The sequence below is a fragment of the Phragmites australis genome, chromosome 9, assembly GCF_958298935.1.
Source record: "Phragmites australis chromosome 9, lpPhrAust1.1, whole genome shotgun sequence".
NCBI lineage: Eukaryota > Viridiplantae > Streptophyta > Magnoliopsida > Poales > Poaceae > Phragmites > Phragmites australis.
This window is the reverse complement of record NC_084929.1, coordinates 25,858,802-25,870,496: the sequence shown is the minus strand read 5'-3', so window position 1 is coordinate 25,870,496 and position 11,695 is coordinate 25,858,802. Positions and strand designations below refer to the sequence as shown.

At 39.8% G+C, this 11,695-nt stretch overlaps 1 protein-coding gene across 3 annotated transcripts; it reads right to left on the bottom strand.

Annotated features, from left to right (window-relative positions):
• Nucleotides 1–3,866: 3,866 nt before the first annotated feature.
• On the bottom strand, nt 3,867–11,156 carry LOC133928904 (uncharacterized). Of its 3 annotated transcripts, none has more exons than XM_062375422.1 (10): nt 10,805–11,156; nt 9,110–9,234; nt 8,009–8,686; nt 6,588–7,664; nt 6,370–6,431; nt 6,235–6,285; nt 6,033–6,120; nt 4,647–4,733; nt 4,420–4,511; nt 3,867–4,298 (listed from the first exon to the last, which is right to left on the bottom strand). In XM_062375422.1, the coding sequence occupies exons 2-10, from the start codon at nt 9,203–9,205 to the stop codon at nt 4,274–4,276; spliced, it is 2,256 nt and encodes a 751-aa protein (XP_062231406.1). In that variant the 5' UTR covers nt 9,206–9,234; nt 10,805–11,156; the 3' UTR covers nt 3,867–4,273. The 3 variants fall into 3 exon arrangements, with proteins under 3 accessions (XP_062231406.1, XP_062231408.1, XP_062231407.1); XM_062375424.1 differs by having other exon boundaries at nt 6,033–6,099; XM_062375423.1 differs by lacking the exon at nt 10,805–11,156 and adding an exon at nt 10,244–10,731.
• Nucleotides 11,157–11,695: the final 539 nt, after the last annotated feature.

Below are 11,695 nucleotides of genomic sequence, written 5' to 3'. Positions count from 1 at the left end.
GAACACGGTAATCCTTGACTATGATGAACATCTAAAATAAATTATAGCATTGTAGCTGTTTTGCTTGCTCTATTTGAGTGCTTAACACTCATTGCACAATAAAGATCCTATAGTTCTCTGTGGTAGCAGCACTCAATTCTTCCTCGTGGTCGATTTCTGTCTCATGTTCATCCTCATTTCCTATATAGTTAGTTGTAAGAGTATATTCATCCTCAACATCACTAGCACTCACATACCCACCATCTTCTGTTGCAATGTATGTTTGTTGACTTGGACAATCTTTTATGGCGTGGCCCATTCCCTTGCAACGTGGTATACTATTTTTGTCGAACAACCTATAGAAGCAACCAAAGAAGAGCTCTTGGCTAGAGCCTGCACATTAACAGATTTGCTTACCTCTAAAGCAGATGACGGGGTTGGAGGTGCTGCTAAATGCGCCCTACTCGAGAAGGGGGCAGCAGACCGCGTAGCTGAATATGGGGCTATTTTGACTTGTCCCGGCGTTGATTTTGAAGTAGTCATGCTTCCAAAATTATTCCTAGGTCTTTGTTGTCGTCCCTGTAATTCTTTCTCTTTCAAACATGCAAGTTAGAATAATCTAGAAGCACTATTATAGTCTTTGTAATCATCTATATCCTGAATTTCACATCTTAATCCTCCATAAAAGTGTGACATTGCAGCCTCTTCATCCTCAATAATATCACAACGTAACATACTAATTTATAGCTCCTGATAATATTCTTCTATGGATCTATGATCTTGATTTAAGCCCTATAATTCTTACACAAATCACATTTAAAATAGGATGGAACAAATCTGTTACGCATAGCAACCTTTAAAGTATTACATGTAGTAGATGTTAATCCATCAATGCATACTCTATTCCACTAGATAATTGTAAAATCTTTAAATTCACTAGTGGTTTGCCTAACTCTATGCACTTTAGGAACTAAATGAGCATCAAACTTTTGTTCGACAGTCATCTCCCAATCCAAATATTTCTCAGCATCATAGGCACTCGTAAAAGATAGTATAATAAATTTAATCTTAGCAAATGGATCATCATTAACATGTAGGTTATTTTGCTGAAAATTATTACCTCTCATACCTTGACAGTTGCAGTTTAATCGGTCCCGTTGTCGTACATCAAAGGCGTCTTATTCTTACCTCAAAATTTCATAATTGGCGACGGACTCGTCATGTTCATGGGCTGTATCATGAGGGTCCATATGGCCCCTGTTCGGGGGTTGAGTGACCAGCCGATCAAAACACGTATTGAACATTGCAATGCTATCGTTGACTTGCTGCAATACAATATTTGTTCCCACAAGCTTCTTATCAATGTCTTCATTAATGGCTTGTCGATGATCATCTAACAACATTGTGAGTTCTTCTCTCAAAATATACTATTTCGTATCCGATGCTTCACCTATCATGATTAGTAACAAACAAGAGACAGTAAAAATATATTATCCCTATCAATTACTAGATGGTGAAGATTGAAGTGAAATTACACAATCTCAAGTGTCTTACCACGCTTTTGCAAGTGTTCTTACTAATCGCAACAGATAGTACAACCGGTGGCTGGTTCGTGATACCTTATCGAGTGCAAATAAGACGGTTGTAAAGGGAGAACTGTTTTGATCGAGAAAAGGTGGAGCTTGGACAGGCAATATTTAGTAGCAAGGAGGAGCAATTATTGAAATCAAATTAGCAAAGCTAAATAAAAATCCACAGTACTTATCATAATTGCTGACTCAACCACATTCATAGAACTAGCTTAAGCAAGCCAAAACCTATAACAGACACAAGACACAAGTCCTTTCTGTGCGTGTTGACAACATTATCTTGTTGGAACTTCTCCAATATAAATATCTTTGCAATAGTATCCACCTAATATTTCTTAGTATAAAAGTATCTATCAGTACAGAAAAATAACTTATCTTTTTAGAATAATGCAAAAAGATAACTTCATTGCGTAACTGCACAAATATGATATTCTACTACCCTGACGAAAGAAATCCAGTAGTAGTTTTAGAGTGCCACATTTTGCCTTTAACGAAAGACAACATGGCCATTCCAACTTAACTATTTGGACAACTTTACCGAAGTGTCACCTTTTTGTTCATCAATATGTGATTAACTTAAGTAGTAAGTAATGGAATATCTAGAACGCCTTCTTTGCATCTGTGAAGTCATAATATTCTGAATAGTATTGCCAAGCTGAAAGCTAAACATCTCAATCCTCATGAATTGAAATATAAAAAAGAAAACACATTGCACCTTTAGTCTGGATGTAAACAAACAAAGAGAAACGTAGTTTATTCAACTAAGGCTCAAGAAATGAGTTTGTCTGGTAAACCAATTTCCATTTGATCCTTGCAGCTATGCTCCTTTGATGGACTGATCCTTGCAGCTATGCTCCTTTGATGGATTGATCCTTGCAGCTATGCTTAAGTTGCAGTCACACTACAGGAACCGGGTCCTTGATGGATTGCTCCTTTAGGATATCTTGCCAGATCACATGATGGCACAGTCGGGGTGGGATCAGATCAGATCAAGCGGTGGTCTCAAAATCAGTGTCAAATAGTATGCAAGGAGTAAGTGCCAGGAAATCAAGAAGTTTGAACGGAGCACTAAAAATTCATCAGTTAGCAGTAGATGGTGAGGAAAGATTATGCAAAGAATAAATTCAATTAATTTGTTAATAGGATATCTACTTTAAGAGCAAAATGACTCACATAATAGTATGAAAATAATATAAAATGAGAAGGGTAAAGGTGGTCATACAAAGAGATCCTGCAAGTTAAGTACCGATGATCCCGAAAACACAATGTATTTGACAATACCCACATATATATCCAATAGCATAGCATGTCCGGAAAAACTACCAAGCTCCCTGATGCCCTTGAATTCAACCAGGCAGTGATGATTATGCCCTCACAGGGTCTGGGCAGCCAAACACTAATATGTACACGGAACAACTAAGCCAAACACAAGCGGGGGTGTAATGTCAAAGCAGTCAGTCGGTCGCTATTATGGCCGCGGCAGCGGGAGATAAATCTTATTTTTAATTAGAAGATAAGTTTGATATGTTAAGATTCAAATTAATTTGTTTACGGATAAATTTGGTAAGAGATAAATTAGGAGTTGAATTGAATTAAGATTGCTTAGAGATAAGTTTATAAGAAATAAGTTAGGAGTTAGAATTAATTTAGATTTGTAATTTCATCTCTCTATACAAAGGAGCACCTGATACATCTTATAAAGTATTAATTTAAGTCTCTCAAAATATTCTAAATATCTCTCATTATTAGTCTAATCCATCCCTTAGCAGCCGACGCCACCCGACTATCCTTCCGGCAGGTGTTTATCCCTGTAATGATCCTTAGATCATAACATCTTGAGCCATCATATATCTCCCATCCGCCTTGAAATAAATTCCATCTATTCGAAAGAAATTCCATAACACCACGAAATCATGATTTCCACAACATATGGTGAGATTTCACGGCACAGAAATTCCATGAACGTTAGAATTCCATGAACATCCCTTTAGAAGTGCAGATCCTTGCACTCTTCCTACCAAGTTCGTGTAAAATTCATCCATCCGAAAAAAACCTCGAAAGTAAATATAGAAATTTTGACGTATGACAAATTGACATATGGTATCATGGCTCTTCAAGGCATATGGTTTAAGAAGCTTTTCGGACCTTGGTCAGGAGCAGGTAACATGATTTCAACTTTCAACAGATTTCAACTTCCAGCGGGATTTGGAGACCTGCTCCAGGGCCGTCTGAACACGGCATCAAAGGGCTTCTAATCAGTTCCGCAAGAAACGAACCGAATAAACACAGTTACGCAGATATTAACCATCAATCATTTAGTAGCTCCGGATGAACATCTTTCAAGTTTTAACAGTTCAAGAAACTGCAAGGTACCTGCAAATCTTGGGGATAATTTCTGCGTCAATTTTCTTCAGCTAAAGCCCCAATTATTTCAGGTATATACAATATTCTAGTTAAATCTGGGACGGTAGAACTACGATGGCATTAGTGGATATGATACACGTAGCTACATACACTACTACGGTTACTCTGACACAAGTGACAAATGTGGCGGTAATGACACAAGATTGCATCAATCGTGGACAGGTGGGGAATAGCATGGGTGGGTGCTGCTTCTAGGTCAAGTCGATCGCTTCATTTTCCTTCACAACTTCATATTTATCTTGTTATCCTACAGGATCCTAGACTGGAGACTTTATACTGGGTTAGTGCCAGTGTGGAGTGGAGGCCCTGCGTTGGATCAAAGAGATGGTGTAAGGTGGGATACATAAAGTGTATGCAAGAAGGTTAAAGTCAAAGTGAAACATATTTTATCTAGGACAGTTTTCAGTGCTTGTTATCGATAGCTTACTTCGGCTTTCTTCCACCAGCAGGCAAATTGTTGACATTTGGCTTCCTCTCGTTGCAAGATGGTCGGCATGGTGGGGGAGGTGGCGGTGGAGGCTGAAGGATCAATTGAGCAAAAGTCAAACATAATTTCAAGTTATAGACTTCAAAATTATGCATCCAATCATGAATACTTCATTATTTTGCAAATTGCAATGATTGTTGTACAATGAAAAAGATAATAGTCCATACCACAGAAGCCCTCATCTTTACACTTCCGGTCTGCAGAGTAGTTTTATTTGATGCAAAAGCTTGAGCCCGCACTCTCTCCTGAAAGCCCTACAAAAAGATAATCATGATAAATCAGCAGCAATGGTGTTTGTTCTTGTAGTTTCATTCCCTCATTTCAGCTCTAGTGTCTCCGATAAGATGATTTATCAGAATCTAGTGTTAGAGGTTTTCGCCACTTACAGCCAACCGGTGGCCAATTCTTGTCAAGCTAAGGGTTTTCTAATTCAAATATTCTTGCCCTTATTCTTTACCAGGATTCATTGTTTTGATCATTTGTTAAAAGTGCACATACACATATTTTGTGCCTAGGTATGTGGGGTCCTAAAGACCAAACAGAACCAAAGGGTGTAGCTAGAAATGGAGTATGTACCAACAAAGTCCCAAATTCAGTTCGATGTAATCCTACTACTATAAATAAAAGGGCAATTAGCCTCCCCAAAATTGTACATATTATAATTGATATTGATTGCATTTAGGGAAGTATTACTGTATTAGGGATGAAATGACCAGAGCTCTGAAAGGCAGAACCAGATGCAGTTCCGGTTTACCAGCCAGTCACTAGCAGATTTCCAAGCCATGGCTAATACTATCATGAGGCCCCATGAAAGGTTCTAGAGTAAGCTGGAAACGACTATGCCATGAGCCTACTCTTAGCGTATGTAATGGCATCAGTTCAACCTTTGTTTTAGGGCTTTCCTGTGACTACTGGGAGCTAATTTATACTCAGGTTTATCAGTAATGTAGCTCAATATAGAAGCATTTAGGATACAGACAAAACATTTGATCTGGCTAACTTAGCCACTGCAGTCCCATATGTATGTATACTGGACAACAACAGCAGCATTTGTCCCTAGCAAGTTGGGTAGGCTAGAGAAGAAATCCACAAGATCCAACTAAAAAGATGATGTGAAAACAATAATAATAATAAATATATTAGTAATAGTAACAAAATAAAAAAAAGGTATAAAGAGACTGATGCATAAGCTATGGTTCTGTCACATAGATTGCTAACTTTTACACGTTTCTATCCGTGGATAGTTCTTTGGAGATATTTCATTCCTTCAAGTCTCTCTTTACAAACTCCTCCCATGTTAAGTTTGATCGACCCCTGCCTATCTTCATATTATCAGTGCGCCTTAGCATCCCGCTATACACAGGTGACTCTGGAGGCCTCCGTTAGACATGTCCAAACCATCTCAACCGATGTTGGACAAACTTTTTTTCAATTGGCGCTACCTCTACCCTATCATGTATATTATTATTTCGGATCCTATCCTATCTTGTATGGCCACAAACCAGTCGCAACATACATAAAAGGATGAAAGAGAGAGTGGGAGAGCTTGTTACCTCCTTGTTTGGCTTTCTGAAAACTTCTAGAACTCGATCATCTCTAACATTGGAAGTCAACATTTTCCTAGGAGGAAGGTTAAAAGAGCTGAAAAATAAGACACAGTGGTTAAAGCAATAGGATTAATCCAATTTTGACAATCCAAGAACTCCAGGTCCCATGTATAATTGTTCTGAAAAAGATCCCTGATAGAATTAGCACCTTGACTTTTGCTTCCCATCCACTTGAAGTTCCAACCTTTCTTCCGCATAGCTGCAGAATAATACAAAAAATAGCAGTTAAATCTCAATGCAAGTTATTTAGTCAAGCGTCCTTGAATAAGTTTGCAACAGCAACCTTATGTTTTCCGGCTTGCTACTTTTAACAAGATTGGGAGTTATTGCCTTTTTGGGAGTAACCTGCATGAGGAACACAAAGGAAACAAGAATTCATTATGAGAAACTCTGCCTTTTATATTCTCCACGGTAAACTTAAAAAGAGTTGAGTTAATCCTTCTGAATTTTAGAATACATTATTATATTTATGTGATATGGTGAGATTGGATTGGAACATACTGCTGTGACTGTAGCACCCTTCGAATAGTTCGGCATTGCTCTCAACCTGATAGGTGTTTTTGGATCCAATTTCAGGGTACTGTCATTGGTGATAGGGTGGCTTTCTCCAGTGGAAGGGTGCCATGGGGTGGAAATCTCCCTTTTTTTGGTGAGACATCTATCTGGGGTCAAAGGCCAACGTGAGCTTGCAACGTTAGCTTGCTTCAATGCGGCCTCTCTGGTAACAGGGCGTCTCTCAGCAGTAGAAGGCCTGTGAGGCAGAGCATGCTTCGGTGCAACATTCCTAGCAATGGGGCGCCTCTCAGCAGTAGAAGGCCTGCATGGCGGACCTGCAATGGCATGCTTTGGTGTGACATCTCTAGAAATTGGGCATCTCTCGGCAGTAGAAGGCCGGCGCAGGGTGACAACATCGGCATTCTTATGTGCACCCTCTCTGGTGATAGGGCATTGTTTGTCAGTAGATGGCCAACATGAGGTGGCAATACCAACATGCTGTGTTGCCATATCTCTGGTGGTACGGTGCCTTTCGTCAGTAGAAGGTCTATGTGGGCTAGCAATGTTGAATTGCTTTGGTACTGACTCTTTGGTGACAGGGCGCCTGTCAGCAGTAGAAGGTCGACGTGGGGTAGCATTATTGGATAGTTTTGGTGCTGACTCTTTGGTGATAGGGCGCCTGTTGGCCGTAGAAGGTCGACATGGAGTAGCAACGTTGGATTGCTTTTGTGCTGAGTCTTTGGTGACAGGGCGCCTGTCAGTGGTGGAAGGTCGACATGGGGTAGCATTGTTCGCATGCTTTAGTGCTGACTCTCTGGTGACAGGGCGTCTTTCAGAAGTAGAAGGCCGGCATGGGGTGGTAACTTCAGCAGGATTCCTTGAAGCATCTCTGGTGACAGGTCGCCGTTCTTTGGTAGAAGGCCATTGTGATGCTGCTGAGGAAGGTCTTCTTAAACTTGAAATACCATTTCTTACTACTGTGCCAACCAAATCACAAGTTGCTTCTCTTGGCCTTCGCAATGACAGGATATTTTCTGGCTTGACCATCTGGTTTATCACACTGGGCTTGCCTGAACCAGGTCCCTGAAATTATTCATGAAAAATAGCAACTTTGTGAAATGATATACAGGTTTCAAGCCATATAATAAACACAGAACAGAACATATATTTGTATGGCTAAAGGTAAGCAAGAAATTGTAGAAACCAATCTAGGCATGCAACGAGGTATTTCAAATCGAGAGGGCCTAACTTATGTATTCTAGTTCTGCAGTTCCAGAGAATGTGGGCATTTTTTCGTGTCTTGCACAGTAAGAAACCGGTGGTCATTCAGGGATCCAGGACAATATTATACTTATTAGAAAACAAAGTATATATAGATTGCAACAATTAACAAGATAAAAACATGTACAAATTTAGTGTGCAAATACCTTAGTAACAATTGTGTGATCAAGACCATTACTAGAAGTTGTCTTGACAGTCTTTGGAATTATTTTTGAAGCTTGACCAATCCGAGAGTCTTTCTTGATAGTTCCCTTAGGAGTCATCATGGTCTCATGTGCCATCCCAGGATCATCTTGACTGGAATTAGCATTTTGCTGCGACACATCCATTCTGCCACAAACATTTCCTCTCATTTGTTTTCCAATTTGCTGCAACCCACCAACCAATGAAGAAAGAGTTGATGCAGAAATTTCATTAACTAAGCTCATATTCTCATGATCATCATAGCATTCCATTTCATGCTCAAATGTGGTTGCAGCTGTTGTTTGTTCCATGGAATCATCAACAAGTATTCCAGATCCAGTAGGAGCTCCATGCTCTGCAGTTGGTTCATCTTCTCCCGTCTGACTAGAATCACTACCATCACCACTGTATTCCAGATTAAGTTCAGTTTGCTGGTTTTGTTGCTGTAAAGCCTTGAGCTCCCTAATCCTCTTAAAGTATTCTTCAAAGTATGCCCTCTTCTTAGCAACTAATCCATTGAACTTTCCAAACTCTTCGTGACGCCTGTCGTTGGTAAATACAGACCACTTCTCCCATTCTAGTGATTCCAAGTCAAATCTTCCAAAAGATATGGAACCATGACCAAACACTTGAGATGTTCCCTAAAGGAAGAAATAGGACAGAAATAAAGAAGTGAGAATATCAACAAGACGTCAATAATTACCTTGAACAAATGCAATGATTCTAAACTCACAGAAAGGTTGTTAGCTTGTAAGGAAGCTTTTGGGTTGACAAAACTAACTAGTACACCAGCACAAACATGCCTAATAGTAGTTACTATTTACCATGGATTATGGAAGTTTTAGCAACTTCTATTACACTGGCACATAGGAGTTCACCAGTTCTTAGACATTTGATCGTTACTTCGACTGGATATTATGCATGCTGATATAAAAAGAATGTTCTTCAGATGGAGACATGCCTAATAGTAGCCATAGGAGTTCTAGCAATTTGTATCACATCAGGTAAATTCTATGACTGGACATTGTGCATGCCAATAAAATGAATAGTGAAAGAGAGGTTACCTGAGAAATATCCTGCACAGATGATTCCTCCTGTGGCCATGCAAAATAGTTTTGATTGACCTCAGTTGCCATTATTATATTTTGTACCTGATTCATTACAGTTGGGCAAACTTTACTTGTACACCCTGCAAAATTAAACAAGACAAATTCATACATATAGGGCCACAATTGAGGTTTCATTTTGACAATCAAGCAGAACAGTACTTGCCAAAATTGTTCAGTGCTTTCAGACAATACATAGTTAAATAAGTGGAGCTAGCTCCACCGGAAAATCTCTGAATGCAACCTACAACCCTGGTGTGAGTCCACCTTGTGACATCACGCACAAGAACAAGCAATATCTTGCAAGGAAGAATGAGATCCTTGCATAGCTATTTCAACAGGACTAGCAGAGCTCATAAACAATGTCAGGACGCACTGACAATGATATAAGCTCCCTAACCATACCCTTTAGGAATCAATAATTTCCCATCACTGCTAACTAAAACACGATAGGGTCACGAACTCATGATCAATTCCAAATTTCCAACCACACATGAGACCATTGGTATCAATCTCACCACACCTACCCTCAGAAATCAACAGTTCACCTACACGATGTTCTAGCTCTACATATGCCAAGCGGTCAAACAAGTAAATATCGACAGTACCTAATGACTTGTTTGTTTCAGTTTCGAATTATAGCTTTCAGCTTTTTAATCCGAAGCTGAAACAAATAGACAGCTTTTAGTTATAGCTTTTTAAAATCTATTGGTTGGATTGTGGGAATTTGAGAAGCTGATTTTTCTCGGCTTTTTGATAGATTGTGAAAATCTATTTTACTAAACTATCCATCAAAGTTTTTTAGAATCTACAGTTTAAAAGCTTTTCACAATCCAACTTTTTATAATCTAGTTTTTCACAATCCAACTTCTATAAACTGTTTTTCACAATCTCCAGCTGAAACAGGAATAGCAACATTGCAAGGTGGGGAAAAGAGGACGATGAGGAAAAGTATACGATCCCAAAAGAAAAATCAAGATTGCGCCGTGTTACCGTAAACAAGCTAATTCTAGAATTTGAAACGTCAGATAGATTGAACGGGTGCTCCATAAAACAAAAACTGCAAAGAATTACTACTAGAGCTGCGAATACCTCAAACTGCAACAGCGGAAGCTCGAAATCTTAAGCATTTGCAGAATCTGGAGTGGGTTGAATAAGAAAACAACACCAGAAGAAAAGGTACAGCTTTTAAAAATTGAAGTCTCCGAAACAAGAGACGTTAAAAGGCAGAAATTGCAAATCACGCCCCCCATAATGTTCTTGCAATCTTCCAGCATTAGAGGCAAAACAATTTGGAACAAAGGCCAAAACATGAGAGCAACTGCCAAAATCAAAATAAGAAAAATAAATCTTTCTAAAACACAAACAACCTTCACAAGAAAGAGAAAAATAGCAAGGAAAAGCAAAAGAAGCGCAGCAAATAAAGGCATTCAAGAACCGCGGCAGGGCGCATGAAATTACAAGCGAATCCGGCGGCATTGCGGAATTCCTCACCGCTGCCAGTATGTAACCAGCGCCAACCTCGCAAGGCCGCATCTCCCGCACGAATCTCCCCTCAAAACCCCACCAAGAAACCACGCACAGCATCGTTTTAACCCCACCCCAAAACCACCCGAGAAATTAACTGCAGCGGACGGGCCAAACCCACCATACCTGGAACCGCGAATCACCACCCGGCCGCCCACGCATCGGATCCGGCGAGGCGAAGCGAGCCCCTCTCCCCCAGATCCGGGCATAAAGCCTAGAGAAGAACCCGCTCGCGGGGTACTCCGGCTTCTTGCAACCCCTCCGCTTTGCGGAGTTGTCTTGCAGCAGGACTTCTGGTTTGTTTCTACTACCTCTGGCGATGGCTTGTGCGGTGGTGGTACTCCGACCGGGATTCCTTCCTTGCTCGCCCCCGGCACGCCGGATTAGGTGCGGATTAGCGAGGCAGTGTGAGTGTCAAGTTACTACTCCGTACTAGTAGAGGGACTCACTGTGCTTTGATTGGGTGGAGCGGCGAGCGGCGAGCGACTAGTGGAATTTTTATTTTTTTAGCGTTTTAAAAAACTTATTTACAAATGAATTCTTCAGGAAAATATGTTAAAAATAGATTATTTTCACGGCGTCATGTCCTTTATACCATAGGTCTATTGCACAGCGTCAGGTGTAGGCTTGTAGTATTTAGACTCAAAGCGGAAGGGAAACTTTTAACAATAGTGGTAGGCAAAAATAAGATTTGTAGAAGATTTATGGGTTCATGATTTGACAAAGAAAAAGCATAAGCAAAGAAAATTTCTATAGTTGTTCAAGCCATTCAAAGTTTGAATCATAGTTATATATAGTGTGGGTGCACCACAATATCATATTACTAGTAGCACTTATAATGGGCCGTTTTTGCTTTTCCATTGTGTCCACTTCTTTGAGATTCAAAATTTGCTCCAGTTTCTTTCCAAATTTGAATCATATGAACATTTCTGTAATCTATTAAAATTTGCTCCAGTTTCTTTCCAAATGATAGGGCATTTTTTTCTTTTCAAAATTCAAATGCAAAAACAACTCACA